Source organism: Stenella coeruleoalba (assembly GCF_951394435.1).
Source record: "Stenella coeruleoalba genome assembly, chromosome: 2".
NCBI classification, from domain to species: domain Eukaryota; kingdom Metazoa; phylum Chordata; class Mammalia; order Artiodactyla; family Delphinidae; genus Stenella; species Stenella coeruleoalba.
In genome coordinates this window covers 175,683,393-175,703,455 of record NC_137147.1, presented here as the reverse complement: position 1 = coordinate 175,703,455, position 20,063 = coordinate 175,683,393, and the positions used below count along the sequence as shown (strand labels likewise).

The 20,063-nt window shown below is 42.2% G+C and overlaps 2 protein-coding genes across 5 annotated transcripts in view; one reads left to right on the top strand and one right to left on the bottom strand.

Moving 5' to 3' along the window:
* The window catches only part of NMT2 (N-myristoyltransferase 2), a 56,897-nt gene extending 44,018 nt beyond the window's left edge, over positions 1-12,879 (top strand). Inside the window, exons 9-12 of the mRNA XM_079913182.1 lie at positions 2,494-2,664; positions 7,725-7,892; positions 10,064-10,201; positions 10,387-12,879. Coding sequence (XP_079769308.1) covers positions 2,494-2,664; positions 7,725-7,892; positions 10,064-10,201; positions 10,387-10,407 — 498 coding nt within the window. The 3' untranslated portion in view covers positions 10,408-12,879. The remainder of the gene's footprint in view (positions 1-2,493; positions 2,665-7,724; positions 7,893-10,063; positions 10,202-10,386) is intronic.
* A 713-nt stretch (positions 12,880-13,592) lies between these two features.
* Positions 13,593-18,076, bottom strand: RPP38 (ribonuclease P/MRP subunit p38). Of its 4 annotated transcripts, none has more exons than XM_079913943.1 (3): positions 17,652-18,076; positions 16,430-16,473; positions 13,593-14,503 (listed from the first exon to the last, which is right to left on the bottom strand). In XM_079913943.1, exon 3 carries the CDS (start codon positions 14,491-14,493, stop codon positions 13,645-13,647), a length of 849 nt encoding a protein of 282 aa, XP_079770069.1. In that variant the 5' UTR covers positions 14,494-14,503; positions 16,430-16,473; positions 17,652-18,076; the 3' UTR covers positions 13,593-13,644. The 4 variants fall into 4 exon arrangements, with proteins under 4 accessions (XP_079770069.1, XP_079770070.1, XP_079770071.1 ...); XM_079913944.1 differs by having other exon boundaries at positions 17,665-18,076; XM_079913945.1 differs by having other exon boundaries at positions 17,861-18,076.
* Between the last annotated feature and the right edge of the window lie 1,987 nt (positions 18,077-20,063).

Sequence of the window (20,063 nt, the reverse complement as noted above, 5' to 3'; positions counted from 1 at the left end):
CTCATTGCTTGATATTATTGATTCTTACTGAACCAGTAACAAAAGAAAGAACAATCTGATGTTGAGAAAGGCTGTTTAAAAATGTATCAAGGTCATCCTCATAGTAAAAAATAATCTTTTCAAATGACTGCAGTATACATTTGGTATGGCTTTGGCCTTCCTACCAGCATTTAGAAATGTATATTTATTTCATGTAACACCATTTAGCAATCACATAGGTTTCCTCTTCCCATGAATTGCAGTGTAGAAATGCTCCGAATAACTAAAATTGGCTTAGGGAAACAAAAGAAAAATACAGTTTCACTCCTGGCTTGTACTTAAATGCCAGGCTGTAGAAATATCATCTCTTCAGAGCTGACAGTGACTTTTTTCCGTGTCTGCAGCCTTCACCTCACCTTTTTGGGTAAATGATTGTGCTAAAAACCTAGGAATCCATTCATTCATTCAACACCTATTCAGGCCATTATTAACCAAGGGTTAAGCCTTGGGTGGAACCTGGGACCTGGAGATTTCGGGTCCTTTGGCTTTGAGATCCACAGAAATACTAAAAGTATGAGTTCTCTATTAAATGTCAAGGACTTAAATTCTCTCAATTTAGAATATTAAACTATTTTAGCTGCATTACTGCATCTTTGTAGATTCCATAAATCATAACTGAGTGGCACATAGTAAATACTCAGCTAAGGACTGCTGGGTCTGTAAACACAAAGCCCATCTCCTCCCAAAGTGAATCAGTAATCAATCAGCGGTTCTTGTCACAGAACGTTAGAAACCTCAGCACAACTACTAACATCCATCAGAGCCGACACTCAAAATGAAAACCCATTTTCCACCTTGGTCTTCTCCCCTACCAGTAGTCTGGGGGCATGCAGGAATTGTGATGATCTAATTTTAAAGGCAGTTTTTAATTTTAAAGTACTTAGATAAACAACAAGGTCCTAATGTACAGCACAGGGAACTATATTCAATATCCTGTGATAAACCATAATGGAAAAGAATATAAAAAAAGAATGTATATGTATGTATAACTGAGTCACTTTGCTGTACAACAGAGATTGGCACATTATAAATCAACTATACTTCAATTAAAAAAAATTCTGAAAGTACTTAGTGGTAATTTAGGACAGAAAAGATAGAATAGCACTATTTATATACAAGTTATTTGTCACTTAAAATTTATCCAATATTTCTTCAAGAAAAAAAAATATCGAGTTAACTGGGAAAATGCAGTTGTATTTGTATTAAGTTTTTTCTTTGTACAAACAAGCAAATGTAGTGACCTTTCTCACTTCTGTTGTCAAGTATCCTGGTGTCTGTACACTTCCTATAGTTGCTGTCTGGAGCTCTTTTAAGGATAAGACTTGAACAAATCCAAATGGGGACTTGTCCTGACCTTGAGGGTTTGTTATTCCCATGGCCTAATGTAAAAATTTTGATGTTCTGGAATGATGGATTCAGATGCCTATTCTGATCACCTTTTAATCAAAAGATGGCATAAGAGACCAGGGCCACTACTTGGCAACCAGCCATTCATTCTTGGCAATTAAAATGCTTCCCTTCCCATACTGACCGATATGATTTTTACTTTTCTTTCATTTTTATTGCTCACGAGAACAGAAGAGCTACATCTTTTCCACGGGCTATTGGACAAAAAGTTTCTCAGCCATTTTCAACTGTGTTTTCAAAATGTCAGACGTGGCAGTCTTAAAAGCGTGATCCTCCGGAACACATGCTGAGATTGTTCTGCCCTATCGTGTAGGCTGTTAAAGTTCTTGGCATGGGGATATAGATGAACTTGTAGTGTTCCCGTTGGTTTTGTCTGGGTCATGGACAATACTGACCAAAGACCTGGTACACAGAGATAGGATAGAACATGTCGTGTAGCTTATGTTCTAAACTAGTGGTTCTCAAGCTTTATGTGTATACGAATCACCAGGGGATCTTGTGAAACTGCATGTCCTGACTTGGTAGGTCTGCGGTGGGCCCAAGATTCTGCAGTTCTGACAAGCTCCCATGGGATGCTAATATTGCTGGTCTGGGGATCATGCTTTGACGCCAAGTTTGTTTACTCCTCTTATTTAAACCTCCCAACTTTTTTTGTTTTAATAAATTTATTTATTTTATTTTATTTTATTTTTTTGGCTGTGTTGGGTCTTCATTGCTGCAAGTGGGCTTTCTCTAGTGGCGGCGAGCAAGGGCTACTCTTCGTTGCTGTGCGCGGGCTTCTCATTGTGGTGGCTTCTCTTGTTGCGGAGCACAGGCTGTAGGCACGTGGACTTCAGCAGTTGGCGGCGCACAGGCTCAGTAGTTGTGTCTCACGGGCTCTAGAGCGCAGGCTCAGTAGTTGTGGCGTACGGGCTTAGTTGCTCTGCAGCATGTGGGATATTCCTGGACCAGGGCTCGAACCCGTGTCCCCTGCATTGGCAGGCGGATTCTTAACCACTGTGCCACCAGGGAAGCCCGTCCCAACTGGTTTTGTTTTCACTCCAACAGGTTACAAAAACTTCAGGCTTGAGGCCAATGGAACCAAGAGATATCAAAGCTGTTCAAGAACTAACCAACAGTTACCTGAAGCAGTTTCATCTAGCCCCGGTGATGGATGAAGAGGAAGTAGCCCACTGGTTCCTCCCCCAGGAGCACATCATTGACACTTTTGTAGTGGAGGTAAAGAGAAGGTGATAAGATAGTACAGAGAAGTATGAGAACACTGTGCAACTGAGTCCATTTTCCAGAAGGATCATAGAGTGTCCATTCCCTTCCTGCCCACATGACCCAGTGCTTCTGAACCAGCTTCCTGCTCACCCTTTCAGAACCAGCTGTTCTTACAGCTTCCATTCCTGGCAGAAGAGCACACTTTTACTACTTGATCATGGGGAATCAGGGTTCTGATCTGCTCTGTTGTTGTCTGTGTGACTAATTGCTTTTCTTAGTTTTGAAAAGGCCAGTTTGGATGATCTCATCTGAGAAGGATGTGTCCCAAAGTTTAATATTGTTTTGCTTTTGCAAAACTGGTTGGAACTGAACTGCCTTTGTTCAAGATGGCATAATTCAACCACTTCACTCAACCCTTGTCTTCTTGATTTGTAAAAGGTTTTTTTTTTGGTTTTTTGTTTGTTTGTTTTTTGGCCATGCTGTGCAGCTTGCAGGATCTTAGTTCCCCAACCAGGGATAGAACCTGGGTCCCTGGAAGTGAGAGCACCAGGTCTTAAACACTGGACCACCAGGGAATTCCCTGTCAAAGTTTTATATAGCCTGAATACTGATACTTTGTATTGTGGTCCATTTCTGGGTTCTCTATTCTGTTCCATTGATCTCTGTGTCTGTTTCCTCACCAATACCACATTGTCTTAATTACTGTAATTGTATAGTAAGCCTTGATACCAGGTAGAGTGATTCCTCCTACTTTATTCTTCTTTGTCAAGATTATTTTAGCTAATCTAGTTCCTTTGCCTTTGCATGTAAATTTTAGAATAAGCTTGTCGTTATCTACAAAAGACCTTGCTGGGATTTTGATAAGAATTACATTAACTCTGTAGATTAATTTAGGTAGAATTAACAAGTCTTCCAATCCATGAACATGGCATGTCTCCATTTATTTAGGTCTTCTAAAATTTATTTTGTCAGCATTCTGTAATTTTCAGCATCCAGATCCTGTATATATTTTTTAAAGTGTTTACCTAAATACTTCATTTCCTTGGAGTGATTATAAATGGTATTATGTTTTTAATTTTGGTTTCCACATGTTTATTTTTAGTATGTAGAAATGTAATTGGTTTTTCTTTGTTGCTCTTGTATCCTGCAGGCTTGCTGAAATCACTTATTAGTTCCAGGAATTTACTTGGAGATTTCTTGGGATTTCCACATAGACAATTGTGTCATCTACAAATAGGGTCAGTTTCATTTCTTCCCTTCCCATGTGTATGCCTTTTCTTCCTTTCTCTTGCCTTATTGCAGGGGCTAGATATTCCAGTACTTTATTGAATAAGAGTGGTAAAGATCAACATCCTTGCCTTGTTCCTGTTATTAGGGGAAAAGCATTCAGTCTTACCCCATGAATCTTATTCCATGATGTTAGCTGTAGGTTTTTCATGGAAGCGCCTTACTGATTTGAGAAAATTCCCAACTTGTTGAGAGTTCTTATTATAAATGGGTGTTGGATTTTGTCCAGTGCCTTTTCTGCTTCAATTCATACAATCATGATTTTTCTTCTTCATTTATTGATTTTCATTTATTGATTTTCAAATGTTTGACCACCCTTGCATACCTAGAAAAATTATCCACTTGGTTATGGTATATAATTTTTATACATTGTTGGATTTGAGGTGCTGATATTTTGTTGAGTATTTGCTGAGTTCATGAGAGATATTGGTCTGCAGTTTCTTTTTTTTGTACTGTCTTTGTTTGGTTTTGGTATCAAGATACTACTGGCCTCATAAGATGAGTTGGGAAGTATGACCTCCTCTTCTGTTTTCTAGAAGAAATTATATAGAATTGGTGTTAATTCCTTAAATGTTTGCTAGAATTCTCCAGTTGAAACCATCTGACCTTAGAGAATTCTTTTGTGTTGAAATAATGAATTCACTTTCTTTTATGATTATAGGACTGTTCATCTTGTTTGAGTTTTAATACAGTTTAGAAGAATTGGTCTGCTTCTTCTAAATTGTCAAATTTGTAAGAATAAAGTTGTTCATAGTATTCCCTTTTAATGGCTACAGAATCTGTAGTCATAGCCCTTATTTAATTCTGGTAGTTCTGTCAGTTAATGAGAGGGGTGTGGAAGTCCCCAACTATAACTCTGGATTTGTCTTTTTCCCCTTCAGTTCTGTCAGTTTTTCTTGATGTCTCTGGAGGGTCTTGTTTGGTACTTATACATGTTGGACCTGCATGAGTTTCTAGTGGATTGATCATTTTATCATCATGTAATACCCCTCTTTGTCTTCAGTAGTTCTCTTTGCTCTGAAGTCTACTTCCTTGTATATTAATACAGGCAGACCTCGTTTTATTGCATGTCGCTTTATTGTACTAAGCAGGTACTGCATTTTTTACAAATCGAAAGTTTGTGATAACCCTGCGTCCAGCAAGTCTGTTGGTGCCATTTTTTCCAACAGCGTTTGCTCACTTTGTTTCTCTGTGTCACATTTTGGTAATTCTTGCAATATTTCAAACTTTTTCATTACGGTTAGATTTGTTATGGTGATCTTTGATGTTACTACTTCTAGTCGCTGAAAGTTCAGATGACGGTTAGCATTTTTTAGCAATAAAGTGTTTTTAAATTAAGGTATGTACATTGTTTTCTAGGCATAATGCTATTGCATACTTAACAGACTACAGTATAGTGTGAACAAAAGTTTCATATAAACTGGGGAAACAAAAAAATTCATGTGACTCGCTTTATTGCAATATTCGCTTTATTGAGGGGTCTGGAACCAAACCCACAGCATCTCTGAGGTATATGTGTATAGCCACTTCTACTTTTTTAAAATTCATGTTTGCATGGTATATCTGTTTCAGTCCCTTTACTTTCAACCCATCTATGTCATTGAATTTGAAGTGAATTTCTTGTAAACGGTATATATTTGGGCCATATTTCCTTATCCACTCTGCCAGAATCTTTTGATTGGTGTTTTCTGGCATTTACATTTGATGATTATTGATATGTTAGAGCTTAAGTCTTCTATATTATAATACATGTTTTCTGTTTGTTTCTTCTGGTTTCTGTCCCTCTGTTTCTGTTTCCTTGCCTTCCTGTTCCTTGAACATTTTTGGATGTCTTGATTTATTTATAGTGCATTTGAGTATATCTGTGTAGGTCTCATGATGGTTGCTCTGGGTATTACAGTATACAGATGTGACTTATCACAGTCTTCTGGTATCCGTGTTGTACCACTTCAAGTGACTTTACTTCTCTTTACTTTTTCATCATTTTTTTCACATCTTTATTAGAGTAAAATTGCTTTACAATGTTGTGTTAGTTTCTGCTGTACAGTCTCATTGTTTAAATATCACTGTCTTGAGTATCAGATGGTGTCATAATTTTTGTTTCAATCATCGTGTCATTTATAAAACTCATGAGAAGAAGCATAGCTCAAAGTATGTACCCAGATTTCTGTTCCTTCTTCCTTCCTTCCTTTCTGATGCTCCATGATGCTTTCTTTTATGATTTCCTTTCTATTTGAAGGATGTACTTCATCCAGTCTTAAAGGTATGTCTGCTAGCAGCAAATTCTTTTAGTTTTCATTTGTCTGAGAATGTCCTTATTTCCCCTTCTTTCCTGAAGAAAGTTTTGCCAGATACAGAATTCATGGTGGACGGTTCTTTTCTTTCAGCTCTTGTGCCACTTGCTTCTGGCCTCTGTGGTTTCAGGTGAGCAGTCTGCTGTCATTTGAATTAGTATTTCCCCATAGGTAATGTGTTGTTTCTCTGTGGCTACTTTCAAGATCTCTCTCCGTCTTTAGTTTTTGGAAATTTCATTATGATGTGTCTTGGTGTGGATTTCTTTGGGTTTATCCTGGTAGAGTTCACATGGCTTCTTGAATCTACTATGTCCGTTTTGCCAGATTTGGGAAGTTTTCAGCCATTGTCTCTTTCAGCCCCACATTTTCTTCTTTCCCTCTGGGACTCCAATGATATGAATGGTGAAACTTTTGTTACTGCCCCACAGATCCCTGAGGCTTAATTCTTTTTTTTTTTTTTCATTCTGTTTTCTCTCTTGTTTCAGATTGGGTAAATTCAAGTTCAGTGATTCTATCCTCTGTCATCTCCACTCTACTGTTGAGCCCATCCAGTGATTTTTTTTTCCTCTAATTTCTGCTGTGGTGTTTTTCAAGTTGAAAATCCTTAATAAAGCTGAAAATTTAGGTCTTTAAGTCATCTCTCACTTTTGCTTAACATCTTTAATTTCATAATGTTTGAAAAAAAGGTTTAACGAATCAGAAGCACTCAAAAACCAGATAATACATCCTCTGGAATTTTCTGCTAAAACAAATATTAGCAATGGCATATGTGGTCTAGCCTCCGCAGCTGTATACTTCAAATATATCATGGTTTGAATTATATGCAGACTTGCATAGGTCACTGCAGGTAATAGAAACAATGCAAACAATATTGGCTAATTTCTTGTATTGAAAGTGTACCAGTGATGACAAAACAAACACCATCTTTTGCATCCCTTTTGATTTTTGATAGCTTCAGATTTTCTCAGTTATTCACACACATATATTTTGGTGCAGTACCAGTGCCTTTTTACAAGCTTCTAAAAAACTAGCTTCCAAATCCTATCCAACTTCACTTTAAGCTGATACAATTCCTGCCTTGTGCCAGGAAGATTATTATACAGTATCCTTTAGTTGGAAAAGGTAGCCTTCTAATCCTTGGTGCTCTTATTCCTGCAAAAACAATGAATTTACTTTTATCACTGTCCCATAAGTCTAGAGAGACTCATTAGTCAACCAGAGAGCGTTCCTTTTAGAACATTCTGCTTCATAAGAACTTGATGCTAGTTGCTGACGAGCACTTAGGCTGAGGCACAGCTCCACGCTCTTCCTTGGCCTCTGCCCAGCATATGGTAAGGGGCTCCACATCAGACCTGGAGAGCGGAGCATGAGCTGTTGCTTTTCATTCTAACGGAAAGCTGTGGTGCAAGTCAGAGATCAAGACGTGAGCTGAGATGCCTGGATGAAACTTGTTCAAGGAGATGTTTACCTGACATTGCCTTTGTTCTTTAGAACTCCAGTGGTAAACTAACTGACTTCCTGAGCTTCTACACGCTCCCCTCCACAGTCATGCATCACCCCGCCCACAAGAGCCTCAAAGCCGCCTACTCCTTCTACAATATCCACACAGAGACGCCGCTGCTGGACCTCATGAACGACGCGCTCATCATCGCCAAGCTGGTATGCAGCTCACTCCTTGTCATCCCGTGTGTGTCTCCAAATACGTATATTGGAATATATAAAACATCTTGTATTTTCTTCCACACGGTGGGGGGATTTGTTTGAGATACTTCTTACTGTTGACAGTCAAAGGAAGAATTTTGATAAGAGGTTTTTTTTTTAAATTTAATGGCTATTTTCATCATTAATTCTGTTGTAACTTAACCAAAAAGACATTTTGTACAAATTAGAAACTTGTAACCCTTATATAAAGATACACGAAATTCATAATATAAGGAATATAAGAAAACTAACGTGATCCCATGATACAGGCATACCTTGGAGATATTGTGGGTTTGGTTCCAGATGGTTCCAGATCACTGCAGTAAAGCAAGCGTCGCAATAAAGCGAGAGCCACACGAGTGTTTTGGCTCCCAGTGCATATAAAAGTTATCTTTACACTATAGTGTAGTCTGTTAAGTGTGCACTAGCATATTTAAACAATGTACAGACCTTAATTTAAAATACTTCATTGCTAAAAAAAAAATGCTAACCATCATCTGAGCCTTCAGCGAGTTGTAGTCGTATCAGAGATCACAGATCACCATAACAAATGTAATAATGAAAAAGTTTGAAATATTACAAGAATTACCAAAGTGGAACACAGAGACACGAAGTGAGCAAATGCTATTGGAAAAATGACTCTGATAGACTTGCTCGATGCAAGGTTGCCATAGACCTTCAATTTGTAAAAAACCCAGAATCTGTGAAACTCAATAAAACAAGGTCTGTCTGTATGGGGAAAATATGAGTGTATTGCAGTGAATAATTGGCAACAGTAGTTTTCTGATTCAAATAAATAGTCTGTGAATTTTAAAATTAAAGAAATTTAATTTTAACTATTGGAGTTATTATTATTAAAAGGATTTGAAATGAAAAGAATTAAATTCAAAATGTTCCTTACAATATTTGCATTATTTTTCTATTTCCTCAGTGTGGTAGTAAGGATAATTGTTAAATTCTTGCTACAAATAAACATTTTTCTTTAAAAAGAAATTGAAATCAGCTGATGGGGACATTTTGATGTAATTGCTGAGTGAGAAGATAAATATTGTTCACGAGAAATTGGGAGCAACCCTTCAAAAGTGTCTTCCTTGTAGTCTTCTAGTATTTGATCATTGGAAACATTTTTTTTAATCTATTATAAGTGGATCCCCAAATCAGCATTCTTCTTTGCTTCTTTGATCTTGTAGCTCATTTTCAACTACCTCCCCAAAAAGGCCAGTAATAAGTTATTTAAGGTAAAACCCCTGAGAAATAGAAATGTAGGTGCTTCATCTATATCACATTTTGCATAGTATTATCTAAGCTTTTTTTAAATTCTGTTTTTACTATTGAAATGTTACTAAATTTATTTCCCATTATCAGCCCAAGACAGATACACGATTTAAAGTCTTTACAGCTTTGATTTCTTGGCGTAGGTTCAGGTAAGTCAGAACGTAGAAAGGCCAGTAACTAACAGTTCTGGTGATAGAGCCATCTAGGCAGCTGTTTGCTTCAAAAACAGGGACAAGGGCTTCCCTGGTGGTGCAGTGGTTGAGAGTCTGCCTGCCGATGCGGGGGACACGGGTTTGTGCCCGGGTCCGGGAAGATCCCACATGCCGTGGAGCGGCTGGGCCCGTGAGCCATGGCCGCTGAGCCTGCGCGTGCGGAGCCTGTGCTCCGCAATGGGAGAGGCCACAACACTGAGAGGCCCACACACCGCAAAAAAAAAAAAAAAAAAAGAGTAGCCCCCACTTGACCCAACTAGAGCAAAGCCTGCACACAGCAATGAAGACCCAACGCAGCCAAAAATAAAATAAATAAATAAAATAAATTAAAAAAAAAAACAGGGACAAAATATTTCCTGAAATTTTAATAGATTCTTTTTTGTCAGCCATCAGACTGCACTTTTCGATTCAGCATTTCTGGATAATCTTGCTAACTCCATCAGATTCACTGCTTGCTAGTTTAATAAGACAGTTTTGAACTGAATTCCTAACCCATACTATATATTGCAGACATTAAACCTTATAAATGCATTATCATTTCAAGCTATTAGTAGGGGAATGAAATGTTATACTGAAATACATAATATACAAAACACTCTAATCCTTTGAAACTTTAAAATTAAATTTTTTTTACATTGACAGAAAGGATTTGATGTATTCAATGCACTAGATTTGATGGAAAATAAGACATTCTTGGAAAAACTCAAGTTTGGCATAGGCGATGGCAATTTACAGTATTACTTGTACAACTGGAGGTGTCCAGGGACAGAGTCCGAAAAGGTAAGTGAAGTTGATAAACCTTTGTAAACTTGATAAATTTACCTAGAAAATCCCATATTTGCTTCTCTTCGGATTGTTGAGAGGTTTTTTCTTTAGTAGCTTTTTAAAAATATAGCTCTATTGTACTACATTATCATTTTTCTTGCTCACTTGTTTTTGCTATTCCGTTTCTTCCCTCCCTTTAGGTTGGACTCGTATTACAGTAGATGGATATTTCTATTTCTAGAACTCTGATGTCATCATTTGTTAATATCCTAGTTAATGATTCCTGGAACTGCCATTCCAAAGAATAAAAGCACAACCTAAGTGACATCGAAGTGTCAGTAACAGAAAAGATGGAAAAACATCGATTGGTGACCAATAGAACACATTTCTAGCTAGAATGTTAACATTCATCCTTTTTTTCGCTGTTGACCCATTTGTAGGAGGGATGGAGGGAGGATACAAAGAGCACATTCCTCTAATTTTCAACCTTCTGACTGTCTCCCAATGAAGAGAAGGTATTTGTCCCTCTCTAGAAAAATGGACGGCTTTTCTATGGATTGAACAGAAATCACAGAATCGTGTAGGAAAATCTTTGCCATTGTGTGGAGATAAACTGCTGCCTTTCTGTTTATTAAGTGAGGGTCTGTGGGTCCATGTAGCAGAATGAGGGAGCCATTTGGAAAGGGTTTACTTATGTCACTGCACATGATCTCATCGGGGACACCTATGGAGCCAGCATTTCTGTAACACAGTGATGAGCGGTAGGTGTTAAAGTGAAGAGTGAGATAAAAATGTACTGGTTGACTATTTCTCTAGAAGCAAAGTTGCCAAATCAATAAACACACAAATGGGTACTTTGATCTTCAGCAGGTTCGTGGCTTGGTTCCAAAGCAAGGTTTGGGGCAAACATTGTGTTCTCTGAAGAGCACACAACCCTGACAAACTAGACTGTTCTGCTCCTGCAGAGACTCTCTTCTTCTCAGCAACAGCCAGGATACGTGAGGAAAAGAAAAATCAAAGCCCTCAAGTCAGAAGACATGCCCAGTGGCGTTTATGAGTGCCATCAGGACACTGATAATTTGAATGTTTTTTATTACTTATGCAGAATTGCACATATTTCTTTATCCTGACTCTAATTTATCATGAAAGCTGTCGTGCTCTAGGAAGATGTCTTAATTGTAAATAAGTCTTGTGGTTTTGTTACTGATGGTGTTTTTATCTAGGATTTGAAAATCCAAGTTTCTCGGTGTACATAGATAATGTATATATCACCAATAGCCCAAGGGGAAAAAGATGCTGGACAAGGCCACCTAAAACGGCCTCGACTCAAATACCACAAAGTAGATACTTCTTCCTGCCTTTATGTACCAGTGCCTAGGCCGTTCAGTCCAGAAAAATCTAATTACCTTCGACAACAGGATGCCCTTCCTTCATGTTACAAGTAGTCAAAGGACACAATCATACCTTATAAAAACAGGCAGGAGCTGGCACACTGTGGCCCATGAGCTAAACTCAGCACAGCGCCTGTTTTTGTACAGCCCACGAGCTAAGAATGGTGTTTACATTTTTGAATGGTTGAGGAGGAAAAAAAAAAAGTTTTGTGACATAAAAATTACAGGAAATTCAGATTTCAGCATCCATAAATAAAGTTTTATGGGAACAAGGCCTCATTCATTCATGTGTTGCCTGTACGTGGCAGGCAGGGTTGAGTTGTTCCGACAGAGACTGTGGACCCAAAGGCCTAAACCTGGCCCTTTAGGGAAAAAGTTCTGTTGCCTCTGATTTCCTCTAAAAATCAGAAAGCCTCTTTCTGCAGCTTCCCGTCATCCTGAAGGCCACCCCACAGCTGTGGCACCCTGGGACCTCCACTAGGGGGCATGCGTGGGCTCCGAAGTCGTCCTTAATTTAGGACACCACAGTTTTCCTTCTCGAAGACGCGAGAGAAGACTTCTCCTATAGGATGATTCAAACCCAATTGCGTTACCTTTCTTTTCCTAACGTGAGGAGGATGCCTGCAGAAGCAGAAGTGAACCAATTCACTGAAACACCAGAATTAAGTAAACAAGATTTTTAACATAATCCAGAGTCGAGGCTCCAGTTGGGAATTACGTTCCACTCATTTTTATGGCAATCTTAACATGAAGTAGGTTTTCGAATAATTGCAGGATTGTCCCTCAGAAATTGTGTCACGGGCTCACCCCATGACAAAACTGTGGCATTGTTCCTCTGTTCACTTACATAATTGCAGTTAATAGAGTTCATGTTCTTTTACTCAGTAATTTTTAAATACAGTAATTTATAAATTATTAGCACATTTGCCGCTTTATAATGCCTCTTTATAATTTACGCATGTTACCAATGAGCATTTTAAAGTAGAAAATCAGTACAGCTGCTTGTGTTTATAAAGTAGCCGTTAGAACTAAATTTCAGTGCAATACACAGTGTCTTACAGATTCAAAAAACCCACACCACCCCGTGTCCTTTGTCAGTAATGGAAATGCTCTGGTCCATGACGTACCCTTGCCCACACACTTGCCCCATTTTTTGGTCAAGATGGCATTCAGTAAATTTAAACGGAGGTGGCATCATCCACAGATCAACCAGAATTTAGGCTGAAAATAAACCTTGGCAAGCCAGTACCTTTCCCGTAAATTACAGAAAGCGCCTTTTCCAAACACATGCTGGAAAGAGCGGATGCGTTAACACAGAGCACCGATCCTGTTCATATACTAACATGAGCGACCCCGCTCATGGCAGACCCACCTCTGAGCACCCAAGCTCCTCCACTTATTTTTTTATTCTCTTCCTGCTTTATTTCACCTAATTACCATCATACTTTGGATACATGCTGAAGTCCCAAGGAGGTAAGTTAACCGTGTAAAGGAGTGAATTCTTACCTAGTCAGAATAGCTTATCTGGCAATTTTGATAGATGTTTAGCCTTTCTCCCAAGCCCACGCTTAGGCCTGCCTACAAAGAAAGGCAAACTGACAGTAAAAAATAATAATGTGTTGTTTCTGAGGACAGTGTATTGCTTGGCATTTACCATCTTTCCTTTACAACTGATGGTGCACCTGCCATCCAGCTTCATCTCCCCCGCCAACTAGAACCGTGTCTGTGTGGCCTATTTGCCAAGTTCGGACAGAAAGATGTCCAGTGTTGCAGGATACAGATGTCCTTGCTCACAAGCATCGTGCCAGCCTTTTAAAAAGGGAATTTATACAAGCATGGACATTAGTTTCAATAAACTTTTGTTTTGATACTCATACTGCTGAACATTCTCTGCACTTAGTGTCCCTAAGCTTCAGCCTGTCTGTGTTCTACAGTCAGAGAATCTTACACATTCGAAAGGAACGATACTAAACAGTGTCCCAAGAATATATGTAAAAGTCATTTTATTCGCGGCTTCTCTACGAGGTGGCGTTTTACAACTGTATGAAGTGACAGGTTTATACAAGGTTACTTTGAAGCCGTTTTTTTACTTTTGGGTGGCTTCCTTATCTTATTGGGGTTTGGAATCAGTTTCTTTATTTTCAGGGGTTGTAACACTGCAGCCTGCTGACCCTCAGCAAGCTTTCTCTTGGATTTAGGGAGGTCTTCGAAGGAAGTGTCCAAAATCTCTTTGTCTTGGCTTTCCAAAGACTCCATCTCCGGGTTCTCCCCGGGGTCTTCAAGTGTGTCTCGGAGCCACGGCACGTCCAGACGGGGGACTCTGGGGATGATGGCCCTCACTTCCTCCGCAAAGGCAGCGGTGTTTCTTTTGAACCCCAAGGCCAGGACGCACGTCAAGCCCATGGCGGGTGCGAGCCTCTCGCTGAGCCGGGGCACCTGGCAGGCAGGGACACCTCTGCTGGCGCTCAGCGGCACCAGGTGCGCGGTGACGATGGCCGGCTTGGCCGACTTGCACGCCAAGACCAAGAGCAGCTCGTTCCTCTCCAAGGCTCTGGTGACCTCATTGATGCCGATGGCAAGCTGCTTTCTGACGTCGGCAGGGGTCCACCCTGATGCCTGGGGCTCACCTTCTGGCTTTTCCTCCTTCAGACCCTCACCAGTGTCCACATCCATGCTGCACGTGTCTCCGCTTTGTGTTTTCAAAGCGGGCTGCTTTCTCTTTCTCTTCCTGTCCTCAGTCTTCTGAAGCCCAAGAGATTTAATCCTGTCCTCCAGGGTCTGTAGTATGAAGTGCATATCCTCCCTGTCCAGGGCACCCCAGCGGATGGTATACGGGTTGTTCAATGATGTCTTCACAGGTAAAGGTCTGGTCTTCCGCACAGAGCCCCTCCCTGGTGCCTGGGGGGCTGCGGCCATTCTGAAGACCCTTCACAGGAGCAAAACGACAAAGGAAAACACGTGTTAACTAGACATGCACACCTTAAGGATATCTTGGCTGTGCCCTTTCTGATTTTGGAAAGGCTAAAGCAAGCCTACTTATATACGACATATATACACATACATATATATATGTGACCATACATCTAACTTCTCTTTTAAGTTTTCCCCATTTTTTCCTGTGATTCGGTCTTCATTCATATACACGCAATTTATGAATGTTTTGCGTTACTGTGATCATACTGAAATCTATTTATTTCCTTTAAAATGTTCCATGTTGCTACTTGTTCATAATTATTTATCCTCTTCAGGACCTCTGGTATTAGTCTGATAGATTTGTTACCATTTTCTGTATTGCCCTCTACTTAGGCTTCCGTCCATCCATTCAGCAAATATTCACTGAGCACCTCCAACTCTTGAGTCACGGGTACCGGGTTTCAGCCTTGAGCAAGTTCCCACCACCACCTCTGTGAGTCCCCGAGTCCGCCTGCCTCAGCACACAGTCTCTAAGGGCCGTGGAAGCCTCTGCCATTCATAATTAACCAGCTGTGGTTTTTTTTAAGAACTGGGACCATAATGTATGCACATGACTAAAGGTCCAAATGATACTTTCATTCTGTGCCCTTTGGTAAGTCTCCTTCCCTCCCTGGACCCTAAGTTTCTTGTCTGTCTTTCCTAAAACACGATACACAGATTCCCCCTTCCCCTGATAGGTCCAAGCTGGCCGTTCCTCTGGCTGACAATGTGATGAAATCTAGGGAAATATCGTAATGAAATTTAAAGATATTAATCCATTAAGGCAAAATAGTAACAGGGATCCTTGCTGGGGAAATGTTATAAACCACTGTTCAGAGGAGCATGTTCTGTTTGTCCTGCCCAGAGGCAACTGCATATTCCTCTTTCTTCCCTCAGTTTTCTTCCTGGGCTCAGCCGGGAACCACAGGGACCCAAGGTGCAGAATTGAAGGAAGTTAAACAAGCCAGCTCTGGAGAAGTCTGGTTTTGGAACTGTTCCTGTTTTCAGGTAACCAGATTTTCTCATTCCAGGTCATTCATCCCACGCACACCTGCTCCCCGCTTCCCCAAGCACCCCTGGCAGGATGAAAAAAAATGAAATCTCCTCCAATCAAACACCCTCCTAAGAGCCCGGCTGCTGCTGCTGAGGAGCGGGTGTCCCGTGGAGTGTGTCATAAGGCATGTTCTCCAAGAATTATTTGGTTCTCACCCAATTCCTGCGTGGTGGCCCTGTGTGTGGAGGAGGAAACAGACTCAGGTTAAGTACCATGCCAGAGTCACAGCTGGTTTCCCAAATCCAAATTTTATGCTCTTTCAATCTTGGCTGCACCTAAAAAATAATCTGTGACTTTACAAAAGACAGAGATGGTTGGTCCGTACCCCAGGTCTGCTGAATCAGAATCCTGGGGAATACAGCAGGGCACCTGTACTTGTCAAAAGGCTGCCCAGCTTAATGTGATACAGAACCGGAATTGGGCACCATTGGTGTAGGACAGGGGGCCTTTCCACAGTGGAAAGGCCTGAGACAGGGTCTCCTGACCTCCACCGGCCTTAGACGTTCCTCCTACATCACCTTCTCACGGAACACCAAAACTCAGCTCCCTGGGGTGTGAGCTCAGACCTCGTTCGTGTCAGCGTTGCCCACTGCTAGAGACTCGGCGTCTGCCCCCTAAGCTGCTTCCTTCCGGTGCAGCCCCCCCCCCATCCCCATCATCCCCGTGCAAAGCAGGAGGCAGCTCATCCAAATCCAAGGAACTGGCAGAGGCTGGCACCAGGTTGAAGATGGTCAGGAAAAGGGAAATAAACGACCAAGGAGCAAACATGAGGCTCTATCGGAGCTCTGCCAGACCACAAACTGCAGTTCATGTGCCTCAGCATTCAAACAGGGAGTAAGTACTTACAGTCACGTGCTGCTCTGGGCATCAGCTCCTCCTGTCTTCAGAATCTAGGCGAGGAAGACAAGAGCCAAGTGGTTCAGATAAGTAGAGTCTCATGGGATATAATCCAAAACCGAAGTGGAACAAGTAACAGCTTTGGAGGAGAAAATGGGGAAGGCCTTGCTGAGGTGCCTTTGGAGGCCGCTGCTGCCCATGAGGTCAAGTGCACACTCACTGGAGTGACATCCAAGGGCCCCCATGTCACCATCAGCCTACCTCCTTACACCCCACCATGGAACCACATACTGTTTAATGAGGTCACCAGTTCCTCCCCTCCATGGCTTTACGCACATTCCCTCTGCCTGGGGAACTATTCCCACCCTCAGCCCTACCACCACCTTTCTTACTTGAACAAGTATTTGTGGATTATCCACAATGCACCAAGCCAGAAAGATGATGAATTAAAGCAAAAACAGCCACTGAGCTCATTGGGCTTAGAATCTATGTGGGAGACTTACCCACAAGTAAAATATAAGATGTGATGCACATTAAGGTCAGGGACCTACAGGATCCTGAGCAGAGGCCTGACTCAGTTGAGGGGGTCAGGAAGGGCCTCCCGGAGGAAGTGACCTTTTAACCCACATGTGACACCAAAGGGAGTACCTATTCGGAAGAGCATCCCAGGGAACTGCATTAAAGGAAATGATGTCAGTGTTGCCGGGGCAGAGATGCTAGAGAGAGCGGAGAGAGCGAGAAAGGCGAGGAAGGACCAGACGGTGAATACACTTGCAAACCCTACAGTGGGAAGCGGTTGTAACGTTCAAAGCAGAGGAGTGGCGTGGCTGGAAAGGCGGCACAGAAAGATCTTTGGGGATTCGGCCCAGGAGTCCTTTGCCACGACCGGAAGCAGCAAAGAGGCTCCAGAGTAGTCCTGGTAAGTGACGGTGGCCTTAGCTAGAGTCGCCGCAGAGGGGATGGACGGAAATGCATGCTACTTGAAACAGTTAAGAGGTGCAATCCGCCCGCCTCAGTGATGAACTCGGGGTAAAGCAGAAGAAGGACTCAGGGAGGACTCCGAGTTTCTGGATCTGGTAGCCGACCCCCGAGTTACTCTCTTCCTATGGCCTGCCGCCTCTCTATCGAGTGCCTACTTACTTCACTACTTAACACACGCGACTGGAGTCATTTTCTGGTCCCCCTCCACTTCTAGACCGCGGAGTACAGAAGGGCCAGGGTGGGGCTTTACCTATTTCTCGTACCCGACAGACGCTCAACCCCAGGCAGAGAGCAGAGCGTGAGCCGAGGCCGGGACGCAGGAAAACACGCCGGTACGGGCGGGGGCGGACCCAGGGACGGGGAGCCTGGGAGACCTTGCGCGCACCCGGCCCAGTCCCAGGCTCGATCCCCACCAGCGGCCCCTCCGGATCTCAGACCCCAGCGCAGACCCTCACTCACAGTCGTCCCTGCGCCGGTTCCACGTGGGCCGCGCTGTGCGTACGCAGAGCCCACGCCTTCCCGGGCCCCGCCTTCCGACGCGGTGGGGCGGGGGAAGGCGAGGAGGAACGGCTCAGAGAACACGTTTCATTCTTCTGCATCGGGCCATTTCCAAACAGGAAAGTCGGCCCAGGGCGTCGCGACAGAGCGACGAAAAGTTTCTATAAAAACCCTGAGTTTAGGAGCGGGTCGGAGGCTCTGAATAAGGCCCTCCAGCGGCAGTGCGCAGGCGCATTGTGTGTCTCGCGAGACTTCAGGTTGCCTGGTAACCGGCCACCTGCTCTCCCGGTTGCCCTGTCTGGGGAGCATTGTACCGCGGTTAGACTCCGGAACCTGGCGGTGCCGGCTGACGCCGCTTTCTTCTAACCCAATTTCTACCTTTCAGTGCCTGGCAGTCTGAGCCCCTCACTTTTCTGCTTTTGGCTTGCCTAAGGGACGCAAAATTCTGACCCAGTTCCCCCATCACCGAGCCTCTGCCGAATCCCCGGCACCGTGGAAATCAAGATAAATGGGGGGTGGGGAGGTGGATTGAGGAAACCACGTGTTTACAGGCACCAATGTAGGAGATCTTGAGCCCCGGAAAGAGGAGAATAAAGGTTATCTTGAGTTGCGACAGCGGTTCAGAAAACTCCACCAGATGTCTGCTGTGGCTACCCCAGCCAATGGAGACTTTAATGGTTACGAATGGAGTCGCTGAGAAGTCATGGGCAATTGTAAGTCAGCTGAAGAACACTTTCAAGGTCAGGGGTCTGAATCTGTTGATTTACCCTTGTCGAGAACCAAGACCGAAACCTTAGGTTGCTTCTGACCCAGTGAGCTTCCTCCCTCCCTACCCCCTTTCTTTTCCCTTTCCAGTCTAACTTAGCACTTTTATTCCTCTTCTAAATATCTTCCTCCTTTTCTCAATCTCTTCTTCACTGCTCGTTTTGTTTCCCATTCTTTGGTCTAGTTTCTGTGTTTTCAGTTTTCATCACCGACATAGTACCCGACTGGCCGTAAACAAAACGGAAAGCTATGCGTGTGGTCAGAGTATTACAGGTTAGACGGGGTAAAGAGCAATTTTTTTAAAATCACCATTAGAAAAATTAAAAAGAATGAATTTACGAGTTTGAGTGTAACAACAGGCTTTTGTTTCATAAAATGAATAGTGAGAAATCGTCATGATGAGTTGCAAACATGCAGTTCTAAACTAGTCTCAGATCACAAACAGTTTTGGGCAGCCCGACCTCGTTGCCCAACAGAATTCCTCTGTTCTTGAAATGTCACTGACTGTCCTGATTCATCTCTGCCCTGTTTCTATCATGTCTGTCACCTTATTCATTAGAAACAAGATGGGTGTTTTGGGCATTGGAAGGCAAGAAACTCGTGTCTTGTGATTTTTTAATAAATACTTAAAATTTTGGGGCTTCCTTTGTGGCACAGTGGTTAAGAATCTGCCTGCCAATGCAGGGGACATGGGTTCGAGCCCTGGTCTGGGAATATCCCACGTGCCATGGAGCAACTAAGCCCGTGTGCCACAACTACTGAGCCTGCACTCTAGAGCCCGTGAGCCACAACTACTGAGCCCGCATGCTGCAACTACTGAAGCTTGCATGGCTAGGGCCCGTAGTCTGCAACAAGAGAAGCTACCGCAATGAGAAGCCCGTGCACTGCAACAAAGAGTAGTCCCCACTCATTGCAATTAGAGAAAGCCCACGTGCAGCAACGAAGACCCAACACAGCCAAAAAATAAAAATAAATAAAATAAATTTATTTTTAAAAATACTTAAAATTTTTGGTGGGGACTAGCCTTTATACTACCGCTGATAAAGGCTGTGACCCTAGATCCTAAGGCAGATCAAGTGAAAAAAAGGTCTATTTATAAAGATTCAGACAGTAGGTCCAACCACAGTGTTACCTGTGTTAGGTAATAGCTTAGACTTCATAAATCACTCAACCCTTGAAACTATTAAACTCTTGAAAGAGCTTCAGCACCCCCAGAATAATGTTTTAAATTTTAAGGCTAATTACTCCCAAATCGATACAGTTTTGAAAGTAATAACTCTGGCTTTTGTTGTGGTAAATTGCTAATTATGGTTATCTTTGTTAGATTTAAATTGAATTAGATTAACCTTGGACCCAGTAATTTTTTGGCTTCTCATGTGGTCAGTGCAAACAGTTATAC

Bases quoted from the DNA above. Each gene is read 5' to 3' on its own strand.
- RPP38 (XM_079913943.1), bottom strand. From the start codon at position 14,493: ATGGCCGCAGCCCCCCAGGCACCAGGGAGGGGCTCTGTGCGGAAGACC.